Source organism: Sinocyclocheilus rhinocerous, unplaced genomic scaffold (assembly GCF_001515625.1).
Source record: "Sinocyclocheilus rhinocerous isolate Xijiao unplaced genomic scaffold, SAMN03320098_v1.1 scaffold395, whole genome shotgun sequence".
Lineage (NCBI taxonomy): Eukaryota > Metazoa > Chordata > Actinopteri > Cypriniformes > Cyprinidae > Sinocyclocheilus > Sinocyclocheilus rhinocerous.
In genome coordinates this window covers 2584653-2604954 of record NW_015660890.1, presented here as the reverse complement: position 1 = coordinate 2604954, position 20302 = coordinate 2584653, and the positions used below count along the sequence as shown (strand labels likewise).

At 38.0% G+C, this 20302-nt stretch overlaps 2 protein-coding genes across 2 annotated transcripts in view; one reads left to right on the top strand and one right to left on the bottom strand.

Moving 5' to 3' along the window:
* The first annotated feature begins 8730 nt into the window (after positions 1 to 8730).
* LOC107726028 (POU domain, class 3, transcription factor 2-like) lies at positions 8731 to 9902 on the top strand. The gene has a single exon (XM_016535492.1). It carries the CDS (start codon positions 8771 to 8773, stop codon positions 9785 to 9787), a length of 1017 nt encoding a protein of 338 aa, XP_016390978.1. The 5' UTR covers positions 8731 to 8770; the 3' UTR covers positions 9788 to 9902.
* Positions 9903 to 15321: 5419 nt separating this feature from the next.
* Positions 15322 to 20302, bottom strand: part of LOC107726027 (failed axon connections homolog) — a 6297-nt gene continuing 1316 nt past the window's right edge. The window contains exons 2-6 of the mRNA XM_016535491.1: positions 18002 to 18137; positions 17721 to 17917; positions 17326 to 17543; positions 16704 to 16820; positions 15322 to 16610 (exon numbers count right to left, since the gene is read on the bottom strand). Of these exons, the coding sequence (XP_016390977.1) occupies positions 16324 to 16610; positions 16704 to 16820; positions 17326 to 17543; positions 17721 to 17917; positions 18002 to 18137 (955 nt within the window). The 3' untranslated portion in view covers positions 15322 to 16323. The remainder of the gene's footprint in view (positions 16611 to 16703; positions 16821 to 17325; positions 17544 to 17720; positions 17918 to 18001; positions 18138 to 20302) is intronic.

Below are 20302 nucleotides of genomic sequence, written 5' to 3'. Positions count from 1 at the left end.
AATATAAATCAAAGATCAGAGCCTAAATTAGAATCAAAATATGAGCCATAACCAAAGAATCAGAATCTGAATCGGATTTAAAATTAGAATCAAAACAAGTCATAAACAAACAATGTATTTATAACAATTTAGTATCGAGTTCCCATAGTCTGTTATGGTTTTAAGAAGTCAGGGTCATAATCTGAATAAAAATCCAGAGCCAAAATTAGAATAAGAATATGAGATACTGTATAATCAAATGATCAGAATAAGAATCTGAATCAAAATCAAAATCAGAATCAAAACAAGATATTTATGACAAAAAAAAAATATTGAGTTCCGATAGTCTATTATGGTTTTAAGATGTCAGGATCAGAATCTGAATCAAAATCAGAGCCAAAATTAGAATCAGAATATGAGTTATAATCAAATGATCAGGATCAGAATCTGAATCAAAATGAGATTCAAAATTAGAATCAGAATAGGAGTCATAAACAATGGATCAGGATTAGAATCAGGAACAGAATCTGAATCAAAACGAGTCAAAATTAGAATCAGAATCAGTCAAATCAAAGGATCAGGATTAGAATCAGCAACAAAATCAAAATAAGAGTCAGAATCTGAATCAAAATGAGAGTCAAAATTAGAATCAGAATTGGAGTCATAATCAAAGGATCAGAATTAGAATTAGGAACAGAATTAGAATTTGTTTTTCTGAGTCAAAAACAAACAAGAAATACATTACCAAAAAAGTATTTTGAGGAGTTACCATATTAATCTGTTGTGGTTCTACAGTAGTAAATGTAGCTGATCTACTGTAACTTAATATTTTAACAAAAACTATGGTTATCATGGTCAATGGCAAAGATGGGTTTTTAATCAAGCATACAGAACTTGCATTATTTTCAAGTTCCTCATTGTCTCTGTGCATATTATGAGCTGGAAAAGGCAGCAGGTTTCTTCAAACATGACTGTTCACACAGAAGAGCAGCTGAATGCTCACTTTAAACATTGACTTTAAGACACACCAGCAGCGGTTCAATTCTACAAACATTAGCAAACACGTTTAATACGACTCAGAATCCTTTGTCATAACTGAGACAGTGTCATATTCAATCTATCAACTGCCACGATGTGTTTCGGCAGCTCAAAGTGTAAGCAGCTGACAGGAAATTACTAGTACCTTTTAGTATGGAATATTTCTTTAAAAGGGACAATAATGTGTTTTTTTCTCATGAATGTGGATAAGTTCACTTAAATCTAATAAAAACAGACTACAACTTCCTAAAATGAGGCCTTTTTAGCATGACACTGGACAGTAAGGGGAGTTTTGGGAGAGGATGGAGGTCTAAATGGTTGCTATGGTGCCACAGGGTCGTGGGGGTCACAGCTGCAAGAGGCAGCTTTAGGAGATCGCTAACAATTGGGGGTCCGCTAATCACACACACACACTTACAGAGGCAGCTTTAAATGGAGCACCAGCACCAGTGCAGACCGCTTCACTCTTAGCAGGAATTCTGTGAGCAGCCACTCAGCCTTTCTCTTTTTCACCCCTTCATTCTGCAAATCTCTCACCTCTAGCCCCTCTGTTGGGCCAGCAAACCACTTCACAATCCCACCCTCCCACTCGCACACACACAAACACTCCAAGATATCCTTGGTCCTTTATGGCGGAGGACAGATGGTGTCCTGCCTTAAACCACTCAATTCTTTTTTCCCTTCTTTCTCTATTTTTTATCTGTTCAGGAAGGGGGAGACATGCTCTTGGGAAAGTGACCTAAACGTGGTGAACGCTTTAGTGAGGCTTGAGTGGAGAAAGAGAGAAAATGTGCATTAAAAAGCTGAATTTGATGTTTGTCTCAAACTTTTTTAACCATGCATTTAATGTACAATCATGCACTCAGACATATTTTAACCCCCACTTACACACACACACACAACAAAGGCCCAAACAAAGGGGTATTATTCCTTTCTAATGTGTAGTTGGACCATTTAGTGCTCACTAACAGCTAAACACCTTCCATTCCATCTCCGCTGTGTGACCGGAGTTTCACTGTTAACCTGTGCTGGATGCACAGATTCAGCTCTTCTTCAGCTGTTAGTGTGGCCATCAGTGTTCAACTGGAGAGATTAACAGCCATTTTAGTTCAGACAGCTGTATTGATCTGGACTGATATACTTCTGTATAAATTCCCAGCGAGACAAACCGGGCTTGAAATCTGGGTTTAATCTGAGGTTAGCCCATCTCTATCGATCCACGAGGGCTTTCAAGATTCTCCTGTTCTAGAAGAGTGTTCTGAGGTTCATGAGGGGAGTATGAATGTTCTTGAATCATGGGAATGTTCTGATGCTGGAGTTCACATATAAAGAGAGTTCTAATGTGTTTATACATGAGGATAATTTCAATGTTCTAGAATCCTTAGAGAGTTCTGCTGCTGTAGTTCACACATTAATATTCTACAGTTCTGAAGTTTATGACTATGTTGTAGATATCTAATGGTCTTGAACAGAATTTTATTTATCTAGTTCACTGGAATGTTCTAATGTTGCGGACACTAGAAGATTTGTAATGTTCTAGAATGCTATAGAATGTTATAGATATCTAATAGTCTAGAACACTGGAGATGTTTTAATGCTGATATTTATACAATTATACAGAATTTTATTTGAACAGAATTTTACTGTTATAGATCACTGGAATATTCTGATGCTGAGGAGTCAGGAGACATTACGAGAGTTCTAATGCTCTAGAATGCTATAGAATTGTATATGTATCAAATGGTCTAGAACACTGAAGATGTTTATGCTAATATTTATACATTTTACGTGAACATAATATTATTGTTCTAAATTACTAGAATTTTAAGATGCTGAGGACACATTAGGAGGGTTCTAATGTTCTAGAATGCTCTAGAACATTGGAGGTGGCTTGAAGGTGAAATTCATACACTTTTACTGAATTTCACTTCAACAGAAGTTTACTGTTCTAGATGACTGGAATGTTCTAATGCTGAGGACACATTAGGAGAGTTCTAATGTTCTAGAACGCTATAGAATATTATAGATATCTAATGGCCTAGAACACTAAGGTAATTCTGATGCTGATGTTCACATATTTTTACTTGAACACAATTTTAACTAGATTCTTGGAGATCTAGATCCTTGGAGTGTTCTGTTGCTGAGGTTTTGATGCATATTCACACATTTTAACAGATTTTTACTAAAACATAATTTTACTGTTCTAAATGACTGGAATGTTCTGATGCTGAAGACACATTAGGGGAATTCTAATGTTCTAGAATGCTATAGAACGTTATAGATAATTAAATGTTCTAGAACATTGGAGGTGTTTTGATGCTGATATTCACACATTTTTACTGAATTTTACTTAAACAGAATTTTGTTGTTCTAGATCACTGGAATTTTCTGATGCTAAAGACACATTAGGATAGTTATAATATTCTAAAATGCTGAAGTTTATGCCTACATTATAGATATCTAGAACACTGGTAGTGTTTGATGCTAACATTCACACATGACAAGAATTTTACTGTTCTAGATCACTGGGATGTTCTGATGCTGAGAGTTCTAAGGACAGTTCTAATGTTCTAGAATGGTCTAGAACCTTGGAGATGTTTTGATGCTCAAATTCACAAATTTTTACTTACTTAAACAGAATTTTATTGTTCTAGATTACTGGAACATTCTAATGCAGAGGTTCTTGCTTAAATGGAGAGAGTTCTAATGTTCCAGAGCTGTTGGAATGTTCTGATGCTGTTCATATATTACAATTCATAGGATAATTTTCAAATGTTCTAGAACATATCTTTTTTTGTGCCCTTTTTATTTTAAGAGGACAGTGGAGAGATGACAGGAAAGTATTGGGTGGAGAGAGGGGAGCGGGACCAGCAAAGGACCTCAAGGCGGGATTTGAACTCGGGTCGCTGTGAGCCCAGTTTTGCTATATGTCGACGCATTAACCACGAGGCTACCGGTGCCGACATTAGAACTTTTCTATGCTGAAATATATATATTGCAAATACAGAAATGATGTCCAGTCAGCTGGTTCCATTAACATGAAATACTGAGTTTTAATTTAGCTATATATTCTATAATTCCATAAATTTTACTAGTACATTATTTTAATAATTATGAAAAATAAGAGGCGCAGCAAAAATGTTACAGTAATATACAATATAGTAATAAATATAGTAATATACTCTTATAGTAATAAAGTCTTCTGAAGTCATTTGCACTACAATCCCTAACTGAGACGAAAGATGGCGCTAGTTGCGATTGAATTACCCGTTTCAGTTGTGTCAATTTCTGATGTACAGAGTTGTATTGGACGACAGTGAATCTTACAAAACATCAGACCACTGAATTGAGCTACTGACCAATCAGAAGCAGCATATCCTCAAGTTCAATGTTTAACGTGCTAGCTACAATCATGAGGTTGTTGTGACACTGAGGTTTAAGCACACATAACAAAAGGTCATGTGCTTGCATTTGGAAGAAAATTTAAAGCCACAGCGACCCTGAAAACATGCCATATTTATACTCTCACATCCTCAGAGAATAGATCAGGATGCAAAACGAGCAAAACACCCATGTGGATTTTTAATGGTCTGGTCTCAATGGCAGTAAAATCCAATCAGCCATTAAACTACCAAACTCTTGCATCTGAGTCCAGGAGAAAAAGAGACTTAAGTTTTATTTCATCAAGTCATACAAGTTCAGGGAACAGGGGAATCAATCAGCGCTATCAGGCTGCGAGTTAGCCGCCTTCCAAAGATCTTGGACAATCAACTAAATATCTTAATGACTTTGGATTTGCACATTACAGTTTTATCATAACTGCCTAAGCTTCTCAGACAAAGATTTACACCCATTATCTAAATAATACCCCTAATTAGTGTGTTCATTATATCCTCCCACACAAAGCCAGAGACACAGACACCTCTGGATTACCTACTTAATCTGATGATGCAATGTCATTTTCCCACTCACTCCAACCAGCGCCAAATGTTTGTCACAATCAGGCGGAAAATACATAATCCTCACAAATGCTCTAAATTAAAGGAACATTGTAGCAGACATGGAGCTAAAATCTGAATGCTCAGACCATAGAAGGGATAGAAGCACGCAGGAGCTTAAATCATAACCCCCATTAAAATCCAAAACCCTTGTGAAAAATACATGTAATTCTGCATTCGTTGTAATAACGGCTGTACCTGCCGGGCTTCCAAAGTATTAATATTTAAACAACTACCCGATAAAAATTTAGAGTTATCGGGTGTAAGAGGAAAAAGAGCAAGATAAATATTATTATTACTATTATTAATATGATTTTTAAATATTAGTATATGCATTGAGCATACAGTATACAGAACCTTATTTTAGCTATGATATTTAATATAAAAATATAGCTGATAGTGGGTTTTCAAAGAAGTGGCTTTAACATTTATTTGATTTTAAATATTTGTTCAGTGAAATATTGCAAGCACAAGCATTTTATTATTTTTAAACAGTACTCATCAGATTCACTTTCACACCAAAATGTTTTTGAAACAGGTGGTTTCTGAAGGGTTTGATCGAATGACACATGTGATGAGCCAGTGTTTCTGCTGCATGTATGTGTGATAGACTGTGTTTGGGGTGCTACTGACCCCAGTTTTGCCATGCGCAGTGGGGGTCTTAATACAGAGAGCTGAACTGCCCCTCTTTTATAAGGAGCATAATAGCCATTCGCTCACAGCTGACCAACACTATCAAAGGGAGAGGAGGCATGTGGGATTACAGATTTAACGAGCCCTTTGTGCAGACTAATTTCATGTGAATAAGGGTCTGTAGGAGCTCATCCACCCCTTATATCTACCACAGGTGAACCCCAAACAAACCCCACACACACATTCAAAACACAACACAATGTAAAATGAAATATATACTTACTGTATGACATAAATTGCAATTGATTTGTTTTCAGTGCATTTTATTGAAAATGCAAATACTGAAGCAATAAAAAATGCTAAAAGATTTTTCGAAGTAGTAAACAAATATTACTGATGTTTTACAAAACAAAGATACTTTTTCATTTTTTTCTACTTCAAAAATTTAATTCACTGTGTTACTGGCCACTCCTTTGTGATTATGTATACTAACAATTTCTGAATAAAAATTGTTACTATGCCAAAACTAAACTTTTTTTCAGTAGGAATGTATATATTTTATATATTATTTATTTTATTTTATTATAAAAAAAATATGGGCTTCATGGAGTCATAGAAAGTTATTACTCAGTATTACCAGACTGTTCTGTTCCTGCTATGGAGAAAAAAAGTATAAAAAGAAAAATTCCCATGATGATCATGTTTTGAATTGGAACATTTAGTTACTCAACAGTCCTATCTAATTAAGCCATGAGAAATTAAATAACTCCAGCACAGGGTCGATATAATTACTGCTAATTTATTGCTCAGATTATTCACCATTAATTCTTATTCTCTCAAACGCAGACTGGAGGAACTATACCAGAGAGATAACTGTTTAATAATAATAAACACTAGGCCTTTACGTCCCTTTAACGGGTCTAGCATCGTTTATGCGTTATTAGGATGTGTAATTGAACAGCCCACAGTTTGCATATTACTTTATTATGCTAATGTGTTTTCTGCTTGGCCATGCACAACTGTGTTAAAGTTTCTGAATCTTAAAATTACAACTCAATTAACACGACCGCTCCTTGCGTTTCACCAAAACTCATGAGCATTTGGCAATCTGCACTCACAATAAGTATCATGGGACTATCATGCTTTTTTAGACATGCTACTACCATGTATTTTTTGCACTGCACACAGAGATGCATTATAAAGAAGTGCAAAAAAATGTGTGGAGAACAGTGCATGTGGGTGCATGTTTACAAAAGGCCGTGGCTGGAGTGGAGGTAGAGTCTGCCATTCACCTCTCTCTGGCCCTGCGGTGCCCTGTGTGCGCTTTTCAGGCTTTGAAATGGGCTTTATGTGCACAGGGAGAGAGAGAGAAAAGGCTCGAGCAGCTGTGACGTGGGCGGCGTTGTTTCATTCACCTCTCGCCATGGCAACGGACAGGGGCCCGAGAAATATGCCCCCTCCTTGAGCCATGAGAGAGACACAGAGAGACTCTGAAATCCCATCAGAACACAGAGTGCTGTTATTTCATCCATATAATAATATAAACAAACAGAATTATTATAATGTCACTTGAGTCTAAAATAATTATTAATGCACAGATACCCATTTAATAATCATATACATTGTAAGGATGGCTAACATTACACTTCATGGAAATCTATAATTATTGTGATTTTTTTTGCCTTATTTTTTTTAAGTAAAAAAATTGGTGTCAATAACAGCTGTGAGCTCACTGCACCTTTTCAACCATTTTGAATTTAATTTTAATGAAGAAAACACATTTTTGAAATATAATTTTAATGAAGAAAATTAAGTTAAAAATTGAGTAGAAATGACAAAGTATTGTGAAACAGATAGACGTTAAAAGGATGGAATGATGGTGATATTTTAAAGTGCAGGGCACATTTCTGAATTTATGATTAATAGTCTTTTTTAATTTTCTATATGAAATATATCACGTCTTATTAATTCATTTTTTATTGTAAAAGAGCATATTGTTTTATCCAGTTATAAGATATAGATATATTTAAATTAAAAAAAAACGTCTTGCACTTTTGTATTGTCTTTATCAATTTTTTGTTTATTTATTAATTTATTTGAACTACAGATTACTGTATATAAGAAATATTTAAAAGAACTATATAAACATATGTTTAGGTTTACTTTTATAAATATTAATTACTATTGCATATATATATATAGAGAGAGAGAGAGAGAGAGAGGGAGAGCGAGAAAGAGAGAGAGATACACAGTTAAATATACAAAAATATTAGGTTTTTGACTCAAATTTATTTACCATTTATTTGAAATGCTAACATGATATATAATAAACACGGTTATAAAAATATATTTAAAAAATGTTTTCATATGCTAGTTTTCACGGATAATATTAAAAACAAATGTATTCCTTTTTGAACAAAACACTCATAAAATAACCAATAACAACGAAATTAATCTAAAATTAATTATTTAATTCTATTGGAATGACTATCATATAAGTAACAGCCAAGTAAAACAGCATATTACTACTAAATTGCGAAGCATTTAAACCTAAAGAAAAAGTTAACGAAAGCCAGGCTGGATACCTTTGGAGCCCATTGCGCCCTGTCACTGCTGATCCCTCTGTGCTTGTTTTCAGTGGAGCGCAATGGGATGGGGCTTCAGTGTCGACTCTACTGTGACCAATGAACGCGCCGCTGCCGCATCTGTCAAGCGCTTCTGACCAATCGACAGCAGCGCGAGGCGGATCTCAGGATCTCTGCGTCCTCGCGGCTCTGGCGCGCTGGGGAGCCGCCTGTGGCACAGAGTAGCTGTGGAAACTATGGCGACCGCGGCGTCCAACCACTACAGCATCCTCACGTCCAGCTCGGAGCCCGGCAGCATGCAGCAGACGCCGCCGCCGCAGGCCTACAGAGACGCGCACAGCCTTCTGCAGAGCGAGTACACCACCCTGCAGAGCAGCGGCAGCACGCTTGGCCATGCGCACCAGTGGCTGACGGCGGCGCTATCTCACGGGCTTCTGACCAATCGACAGCAGCGCGAGGCGGATCTCAGGATCTCTGCGTCCTCGCGGCTCTGGCGCGCTGGGGAGCCGCCTGTGGCACAGAGTAGCTGTGGAAACTATGGCGACCGCGGCGTCCAACCACTACAGCATCCTCACGTCCAGCTCGGAGCCCGGCAGCATGCAGCAGACGCCGCCGCCGCCGGCCTACAGGGACGCGCACAGCCTTCTGCAAAGCGAGTACACCACCCTGCAGAGCAGCGGGAGCACGCTCGGCCACGCGCACCAGTGGCTGACGGCGGCGCTGTCTCACGGGGGAGAGGGGTCGCCGTGGCCCGCCAGCCCGCTGAGCGAGCAGGACATTAAGCCGGTGGAGGTGCTGCAGCATTCGCCGCGGCAGGCGCATCTGGTGCAGCAGAGCCAGCAGCATCACGAGGCAGGCGCTTGGCGCGCCACCACCATGCCGAGCATGAGCACCTCCAACGGGCAGAGCTTGATCTACTCTCAGTCCGGGTACGGCGAGCCGGGGATGCACCACGAGGAGCACCACAGCCCTCATCTGAGCGAGCACGGCCATCCGCAGAGCCTGCACTCAGACGAGGACACGCCGACCTCAGACGACCTGGAGCAGTTCGCCAAGCAGTTCAAGCAGCGCCGGATCAAGCTGGGTTTTACGCAGGCGGACGTGGGGCTCGCGCTGGGCACCCTCTACGGCAACGTCTTCTCCCAGACCACCATCTGCAGGTTCGAGGCGCTCCAGCTGAGCTTCAAGAACATGTGCAAACTCAAGCCCCTGCTGAACAAATGGCTGGAGGAGGCGGACTCCACCTCGGGAAGCCCGACCAGCCTGGATAAGATCGCGGCTCAGGGGAGGAAGAGGAAAAAGCGGACCTCCATCGAGGTGAGTGTCAAAGGGGCCCTGGAGAGCCATTTCCTCAAGTGCCCCAAACCCGGCGCGTCGGAGATCAACTCGTTGGCGAACAGCCTGCAGCTGGAGAAGGAGGTGGTGCGGGTTTGGTTCTGCAACCGGCGGCAGAAGGAGAAGCGAATGACGCCCCAAAACGGACCGATGGCCGGGAACGAGGATGTGTACGGGGACGCCTCGCCTCACCACGGCGCGCAGACACCTGTTCCGTGAGAAAGGGGCGGCCTGAAACATAATCGACTGTCTCTTTGTCCCGGTCACAAGCCCGCTCGGGGCGGACCGACGGTGATGAAGTGTCTCCTGTGTGTGTGGCACCTCCGAGGGCGCGGAGAGCGCGCGTGGTTGCGCGAACAATATACGGGCGCGGGCGCCAGAAAACACGCTCTGAGGCGTTATGCGCCGCGGCTGAACCTAAAGAGGGAACATAAATATTCTTTTATTTAAGAGATTTCTTTTTTCAAGTCCGAGGATCTGTGAAAGCATCATATCACTTCCAACCGAAAGCTGTGAAAAAAGGCGTCAGGGGCGCGCCATCTTCCCCTCATGACCACAAAAGGTTTCTTACTGATTGAAATTAATTTCGGTGCAGTCTACTGTGCACACTCTCTTCCATATATAAATGGAAAATGCTTCGTTATTATTATTATTATTATTACCGTCACGATCACAAAAGGTTTAATACTGATTAAAATTATGTCTGCATTTCATTCGCCTTTATATATTAATGGCAATAAATAACCTAATAATAATCATAATCATAATCATAATAATAAACTAAATAGCTCTAAATTATTTAAAATTTTAAAAATCCAAAAATTCCTAATACGAAAAATTTACAATAACAATAATATTTATTATTGTTGTTTTATTGTTATTATTAACACTATGTACATATTAACATATCTAAAATTATCACTGTTAAATGCAAACGTGATCAATTCTTTAAAAGTCTAATTTCCGTCACAACAAAGGCTGCCAAGTGCTGCTGTGTGTCTTTCACAGGCAAAGCAGCCTGATTTCATGCAGATCACGAATGCACACAGCTGGTGCAAAACAGAGGCCTGAGGAAACAGTAAAACCCAGAATCGCAGAGTGTTGTGGAACATATCGAAATTTCTATTCACAAATAAAATTAATGGATACCAGCTCTTTATAATTAACCACCCAGTTTGGGTTTTCTTAACATTTTGACTGAATTTCTATAAGCGTGCACCAAAAGCGTTCATGATTTGAGACAGTGGCTTGTTTATAAAGATTCTTCCTCCTCTTAATTTAAACCATTTTTGGTTATTTAGCCTTTTATAATCTAGGAAATCTAAAAGAAACCAAAACTGACTCGTATAATTTATTATATTTTATATTAAAGATAACAACAAACCAAGCTTTTATTTAATTTCAGTCATTTGTCTGGAAACGCTTTGTATGGAAATGGCAAGATGTAAAAACTACATTGATGACGACATAATAATAATAATAAAAGCAAATTGTTCTTGCTTGTAATTATTACAGTAACACCGTTCAAGATTTAAAAACAACAACGACAATGTAATAATAATAATAATAATAATAATAATAATAATAGACTAATAGAGGCCAGTTAATCTTGCCCATTATTATTTTAATAACATTGTGTGATTTTGTGCGTCAATTAAATGTATAAGCCTCAACATGTTTGTGTATTTGTTTGCTCTTTTGTGTTTCTTGTTTATCCCAAATTTGTCTCTTTTTCTTTAACGGGAAATATTACACCAGCTGTGTTACGCTGATTTGATGGCCTGCATCGAAAAACAAGGACATTGTGCGTGGATTTTTCATTTGAATTTTCTATGGCTCTGTGAATACTTGTATATTTGTGCACTTAACCTGGCACTGCCAAAGCACAAGCTGTCAGTGTGCCCTATTGAGACCAGTAATGTCTTTGGTTTTGACAGAAAAATTGCACAGTTTTTAAACGCCTTTTGTCATTAAATGAATACGTTTTTATAAAAAGAAGTGCCTCTCATCAATCTGTGCCCCGCGGATGAAGATCCTCAAGATAAATGGATTCACAATTTCACACGTTATTCGAGCATCAAGGCTGTCGAATATAATGTTGCCTCAGGATGAGATGATGCTGTAGATCCAATTCCTTCGCTTCGATTTCTGCGTGACCATGGAGGCAAATGTTTGCCATTTCACTGGTAATGAAGACGGATTTGACGGGTTCAAACGTGTTCCGAAAGAGATCGGAGACGTACGTGAATATTTTATGATGCTATTCTGGATCTAAATAGGCCTTTTTTTTAATTGAAACGAGTAAATGGCTTTACATTCATGAAAACAAAAAAAAATACTGCTAGTGATCTGCTAAATCATATTGTAATAATAGCTTTTAAACAATTAATAATATCTTTTAAACGATAAAATATAGCCTATTGCATTTTAATTTATCAGACGGTCTTTTCAAATATCATCGGCCATTTCCTTTAAATCAATTTACTGCTCCATCAATGTACACTTTTAGGAAAACGACTAAAAATCTAGATGTCAATTTATTTACTGTGTGTTTATAGGCTAATGAATAGTGGATCCTAGGGCCTTGGGAATTTTCACTGCCTTGAAAAACTGCGTAAAGCCGCATTTGTTTGTGTGTGTGTGTGTGTGTGTGTGTGTGTGTGTGTGTGCTGTGAGCGCCATCTATTGACTAGGCCTATAATGTGTTGGAGAAAAGCAATTCTTAATGAAATTGAGATAGCTTATTACAGTTGTCTATCTGTTTGCATGTTCTGTTTAGTCAAAATATACAGTCATAAAGTCATGGAATATGAGCTTGGGGTGTATTTTATAAATATAGCCTACCGTTTGTAGTCACTCATCTCGTCTGTCTGTTGTCAGTGCAGATGGTAGCCTACCTGTAAAGATTTGTGTAGGTAGGTTATTTGGTAACGTGCAAGTCAAAAGTCTTAAGTCATTGTATATTGGTTGTGAATCATATTAATTCTGACTCTTGTAGCGTTAGTATCAGTTTTTCCTGACCGGGTTGTGTTTGAGAGAAAGTTCTTACCGTTGGAAAGTTCTTGTTTTGAAGCAGGTGGCACATAAAAACTTTATGGGTTGCTTTAGGTTGAATATCAACTTTAAAATTGGATTTATTTTAAAACCTCCGTGTTCTCTAAATCTTATGTTGGATTTCTAACAATCTGGCACACAGGACAGGCAAGTGTTCACCTTACTTTGCAACGCGGAAGTATGATATTTTGTTTGAATGCGCGAGACTTCCGTTTCATTAGCCGCTGTTAACTAAAGTAACAAAGTAACGTATTTGCGTTACAAACCAGTGTGTTTATGATTACGATAATATATTATAGCCTAATCATATAACAAATACCAGTTTGCAATATCAAGCAGCTTAACGGATAGTTTTTGTAAGGGTAAAATAACTGGAAGCGGATAACACCAGAAGCCTCGCACATTCACAAACGGCTGTTTCCGCTTTTACGTGAAAAATAAAGTGGATATTGAATTTTAAATTAAGATATTAATAGCTGATTTAGATTAAGTGAATTAGTAAATAATTAAAATGCAACTAATAACATATAACAAGCACAATAAAAAAATATATAATTTCACTAAGCAACCATTTGTGACACACTATATAGGCTATTCTAAATCATGTATTAGTAAAGAATATTAAGAGTTAAAGAATGAACACAGAAACCACACAACCAGAAGCAGTTAATTTAATACAGCTATATTTCATGAAATATTTTGAATATCTTTAACACATACTCCAGACAATTTTGGTTCATTTATGTTACAGTGATCATTAGTTCATGTACACAACCACTCCCTCTCCAATATTATGTGCAGCCCATAATAAATCCATAAATCCAACAGGGTCATGATACACACAACACAGACTCTGTGGCTCTAAAATCTGCACACACTTGTGAGGAAACCCAGAGATTTTGAACTTTTACTATTGCCCATTCAACATTATTCTATCTTTGGGTTGCCATATTTCCATCACTTTTGGCATATGAGTGGGGCTGTATGTCTTGTGAGGAAAATAACTACAGTACAAGACTGTCATGTATGGATGATAAATCTAGCTATAACTAAAGCTCAACAAGGAACCATTAAAAATTCATTTGCAATAGTCTGTAACGCTTGTAGTGAGTTTTTGAAGACAAGCCTTGAATTCTGGCCTGGTGAGCATCGTCTGAAATTCATTCAATATAATCAAACCAACAGCGTGTAAAACATACAGCTCTCAGAGTAACTTAAACACAACTACAGATATCATGAAAAAAATATAAAACTCATTAAAAGTCAATAATAAGTCTTTTGCAGTACTTTCAAATATAAATTAAATCACAAGCGATAATTAAAAAAGGTCAAGTGGTCCAGGAATAACACATATTACATACAGAAAAAAAAGAAAAAGATTTTAAAAATATATAAATAATTGTTTGTTTTTTTGAATCAGGTACGTCTTAAATCAAGAACAATACAAACAAGCAAACAAACACCTTAAGAAAGAATATGATGCTAGCACTCAGACTGGCTGCCAATTTTAGGACTTTAAAGGAATAGTTCACCCAAAAATGAAAATTTGCGAAGTAGATGAGTTTGTTTCTTCATCAGAACAGATTTGGAAAAATGTAGCATTACATCACTTGCTCACCATTGGCTCCTCTGCAGTGAATGGGTGCCGTCAGAATGAGAGTCCAAACAGCTGATAAAAACATCACAAGAATCCACAAGTAATCTACACCACTCCAGTCCATCAATTAACATCTTGTAAAGTGAAAAGCTGCATGTTTGTAAGATACATGTTCATCTTTAAGACATTTTTAACTTTAAACTGTTGCTTCGGGTTAAAATATGAGTCCTCTATCCATAATATTGTTTTCTCCATCTTCACAAGATGTTAATTGATGGACTGGAGTGGTGTGGATTATTGTGATGTTTTTAATCAGCTGTCTGGACTCTCATTCTGACGGCACCCATTCACAGCAAATTTTCATTTTTGGGTGAACCGTTCCTTTAAGTCTTTGGCACGTTTAAATAATTACTGGCACGCAAACCTTTTATTTCTAGCAAAGCACCAGTTAATTAACCTGATATTTATATAAACCATTTTTCCTACACATTTCTGTATAACGTTGCATTTGAACAAGCATCAGATAAGTGCATTTGAAGGGCGTAAAAATGGCGAGACACTTCCCATTCTTTCTAAGAAGTGCTCTATATAGACGACGTCTTAATGCAGGATCATGTTCAAGATATTAAAAGGGCATTTGTGGCAACAGGAATGAAGTTTGTACGGCACAGCAAGATACAGATTATATCTCACTACGGAACAGATAAAACATAAGTCTCATTCGTTGTGCATCGGCCCCTGGGAGATCATTCCTGCGAGTATGTTCATGTGTGACGATGACTCAGTGACTCAGTCATGCAGCAGATGGACACACACACTCACACACATCAGCTGTCTGTCTCCATCTGTATTGTGTTATGCGTCTCCTTCTGTAATGGCTGCATTTGAGAAACACTGCTGCATTACCAGGGTATTCTGTTCTATTCTGGTCCAGTGTTTTCTGTCATGATGCTGCCCACAGGAGGCGCTCTTGCACAATCACAGATCCCCATCTGAAGTGTTTGCTGTTCGACAAACACAAGTGATGTTTTTAGCTACACATTCATAGATTTAAATATACAGTATATATATATATATTTATTTTATGTTTTTTTTTGGGGGGGGGCTATTATTTTATGCATCTCAAGCTTGCTTTATATGGTTAATCTGGTCCTCACAAAGCTATGTAACTTCAGAAGACCTAAAATACAGTGCAGAAGTTATATAAACCACTTTTATGATGCTTTTTTTAGATCTTGACAGCCTCTGGTCACTGTATGCTTTTATAGTTTGAAAAAAATGCATAAACTTTGTTTAAAATGTATCCGTTATGTTCTACAGAATAAAGTAAGTCATATAGACTAGGGATGATATAAGGATGATTCAATTACAGAACTTTCATTTTTGGGTGAATTATTCATTAATGCATTGCATAATTGGCCATAAAAAATTTAAATGGCAAGATCATCAATTTGGGAATTCTGCTATGCTGCAATGGTTTGAGGGGGAAAAAACCTTAGACTAACATTTTCACAATAACTATCTATCAGCTTTCTCGCTCTGCATATTCCGGTCTTAGCTTTGTAGATTTGACCGAATAAAACTGGACATGAATTTTAGATGGACTATGAGATATTATGCCGTCTAAATCAGTCAAGTATATACACATTTCAATCATCACCCAAAATCCTTCTTTCTGTCTGTCTACCCGTATACTAATAAACCCCAGGATGTAAGAAGTGCTGTTTGGCTACAAACACACTCGGTGAATGGGGAGTGGTCACATGAGATGATGTCATTCTGCTGATGTCCAGCGCAGTGATGATGTCACACCACAGGAGTGATTCAGCTGAAGCGTCATTCTCACTCTTTTTTTATTCTGTTTTCTTCCTGGATTCTCTATAGCCTGGCCTTCCCTCATTTAATAAAATCCTCGGTTTCATTCATTAAAAAGTGTCAGAATACCTTTCCCGTCGGATTTATTGCCATCCCTCGCTCAGAGTCTGGGAAAACCGCTGCCACGTCACCACGTCTTTATTTAACCAGCCCTTCCCCTTCTAAAGGGCTTGTGGGAGAACAAAGGGGGCGGGGCCCGTGCAGATGCATCATCAAGGGGGTGTGGTTTTCACTTCAACTGCTCCATTTCCGAGCATTCGGTGTCCATGTCCGAGTCGAACAGAGAGCGTCCGGTGACGTCGCTGTCCGGTGACGGCGTGTCGTGGTGCGACAGAGTGCTTTCCTGCTCCTGGAAGCTGCCGCTGCGCGAGTACAGACCCAAATCCGGAAGCTGGGAAGGAGAATCCGGCTCCTCACTCAGTCCGTCGTAGTAAAGGTCATCCACGTCCACAAACCACTCCGGCCAGAATTTGCGGCGGATTCGCTCACAGTACATGGCCAGGTTGATGAACTCGCCTGCACCGATGAAGCAGCTTCAGTCAGTTAATGCGCTCATAACTTTATATGACAGTATTCCCAAACAAAAAAAGCAGGAGTTCATGACCTCACCTTTGATTAACTGCTCCGGACGCGTTCCTGGGAGAGTCCACATGGCTTGAGCGAGATGACCAAATACAGCAGCGTCTACTGTGGAGAACTTCGGGCCCATTAGATACTTTTTATTGCCTGTGGGAGAAATTATATTATTAAATTATTTGTATGTTTTTAATGTGTTTTCTGGTTTGTTTCTATGATGTTCTGGTCTCTAGATATGGATCAGGTACCTACGGAAGCTTGTTTCTAAGGTAATTGTGAAATTCTATCTGATTTTTTCCATGTAATTGCACATTTATATCTTACAATTTGGCTTTTTTTCTCAGAATTGTTTAGTTTCATACTTATGATTATGTGTCTGATCTTAAATCAATTAATAATATTTCAATTGTATTTGTGTAATGCATGTCTGAATCAATAGCTCATTTTTTGCAGCGTGAAAGGAGGATTTATGCTTACTGGACACTAGAGGGCAGCACAGATCCATTGCTGCATTATTTTGTAACCTGTTTCAAAAGCTCTGAACTCTGGAGGTTCATCTAGAATGACCTATATAATTGCATATGAAAAATGACTCAAATGCAGCAAGTTCTGTGAGTAAAGCTCACAAACTGTGCCTCAGATGTTCAAAACATACCAAGGAATGTGGCAAGGGTGCGCATGTCTTTCTCCATCAGAGAATAAACCTCCTCTTTGGAGAAGCGTCCGATCCCGTGGCCGTACATCTCTCTCTTCACGATGCTGCCGGTCACCTGACTCAAGATCCACCTGAGCAGGTCACTCAGCGGCCCGTTTGTGGCTAACATCTTCTGCGTCTCCTCCACATTGTCCACCCATTGACAGTATGCTATCGTCCTATAGCGAAACACATTGCATTTAGATTATCAACCCATTTTAATCATTCAGTAGGTCATGTTCAAGTTGGAATCCACTTATGAAAGGCATCTGATATCTGTCTTTTAACAATATAATGATGAACTAAAAAAGGCTGTTCGTGAAGAGCAACGTGAAGAAAAACCAGCTCAGTCTCACCAGTAGAAATGCTCCTCCACCATTTTGGTGATGGCGCGTGAGATGGCTTTCTCCTGAGGACTCAGGCTGGAGTTGAGGTTCACGCCGAGCTTCTCCTCCAGGAAGTCGATGATGAACTCTGTCCCGCACACCTGCTCCTTATTATACGCGATCCACGGCATCTTCCCTTGAGGAGACAACTTCCCATCGAAATAGTTCTGTGGAGAAAATGGTTTTGTGTTTAAAAACCGTCCATCTCTTTTCACAACATATCTTCATCATCATGTACTGTACTTGGATACCTGGTAGGGCAGGTCCGCCATCCGCAGGTACGTTTCTATCTTCAGGCAAAAGGGGGACAGGCTAGGGACTCCAGTTTTGGGCCGGGCAAACTGATGCAGAATGATGGCGTCTTCAGAGTCCAACTCCTGTTCCTTCCTGCAGGGCAGCAAATATGGAAGTACATTAGAAATGAACAGTTTACAAATACACTAAAACGTCCTAAAAAGATCAAATTTGTTTTAAACTGCACCAGACACATTCCAAAAATGAGCAAGATACAGCAGCATCTACTGTGAAAAGCTTTGGGCCCATTGGGAGAAATCATATTATTACCTTGAGAGAAATTTTATTATCAAATTGCTTTAATATTCTGCTCTCTGGATATGGCTCAGTTACCACCTTAAGTGTCTCTATGATTTTTTGACATTTCATCATTTTTAAACATATAAATAGAAAAAAAGTTTTTTATGCTGTTTTTAATGTCTTTCTAGTTGGTTGCTATAATATTATGGTCTCCAGATATGGTTCAGGTACCTCCTTTAGTGTCTACAGGATTTTTTTTTTCTTTCAATATTTTATCATTTAAACCATGTTCATCAAATTCTAAAATTGTCTATTTTGTGATTCAGAACGCACCAAAAACATTTTAAAATGAGCAAGATGACCAAATACAGCATTTACAAACACACTTTTTATTGCCTATGGGAAAAATGATATTATTACATTTCATTATACAATAGAATTTTTTTATTTTTATGTTGTTTATAAATGTGTTTTCTACATCACTGCTGATCAACTGCTGCATTATTTTGTAATTTCTGATTTCTGATTGATTTCAAAATGACCAAAGATTACCAAATACAGCAGCTTCCAATATGGAAAGCTTTGGGCCCCTTAGATACTCTTTTTTTATTGCTTAAGGAAGAAATAATATTAGAGAAATATAATTACATAAGGCAAAAAAAACTAGATTCTTTTTTTTTTTTTTTGCTTTTTCTAATGTTTTTTCTTTATTGCTATGATATTCTGGTCAATGTCTATGGGATTTTTTTTTTTTTTTTCATTCTTAAACCAAGTTAAAATAAAAATTAAAATAGTCATTCACTTTCTCTTTAGTTTCATACTTATGGTAAAGTATAATATTATACGTATAAATGTAATATAATATAATATAACATAATTGTTATTATATCCGAGTTGTCTGGAACGCAGCATTAGGTTAACATTTCAATAAACGAGCGTTTACTACAATTACGAGCCATTCTATAAGGTGACATTTCAGCACTTGACAAACGGATAGCGACTCCTAAGTAGCACTTAAGCACAGCTACGTGCGATTGCGGTAAGTGCATTTTGGGGAAACGCACGTGAAACAATAATGAAAGATCGTAAAATGACTCGTAGAAGTCCTAAGATCAATCGTTATCGAGAAACGCAGCCTTGGTCAATGTCTATGGGATTTTTTATTTTATTTTTTCATTCTTAAACCAAGTTAAAGTTTTAGGTCAACTTGAAAGTTCAGTCTTTAGTGTTCTCTATCAGCAGGATTTAGTCACTGTCCACTTCATTGGTGCTGAAATTCATTAAAAGCATCATAGTCATTCGCTTTCTCTTTAGTTTCATACTTATGATTATGTGTCTGATCTTAAGTCAATTAATAATATTTCAATTGTATTTGAGTAATGCATGTCTGAATCAATAGCTCATGTGAATGATCGTGGAATAACAGCAAGTCCATCAGCCTTTCCCAGGGCCTCGTGTAACCTGAGATGTTTTGCTGAGTGAGGACTAACAGCACTGCCATTTCTGCAAAGGTCAGAGACGAAGCAAAAGCACAGAATTAAACTCAGCTGGCTCTGATCACTATATTGACAGGTCACTATTTACACCGTCTCACAAGGGGTCGATAAAGGTCATTCTGTCACATCACAATAACACAAGGAGACATTATCCTCAAGGCCTACACACAGAGACGCTCCAGCAACCGTGCCCTTGACATAGCACACATCAACATGTCAACATGCAGGCTTTAGACGAGGTAATAAACAGCATCCTGCTCAAAATTCATTCAGTTAGCAGGTATTCATTCATCAGTGGAGGATAATGAATGGACTGCATTGCATTGTGTTGACATGATTTTCCAGGATATTCATTTAGGTAATATTTCCCTGTTCATGCCCCTCTCACGCCACCCAAAGGAGAATTTATTTTATTTTATTTATTTATTATATATTTATATATATATATAAATATTGCATAGATTGTAATAATAATAATATGTATTATTATAAGTAGTATATGATTAAATATTATTTATAAAA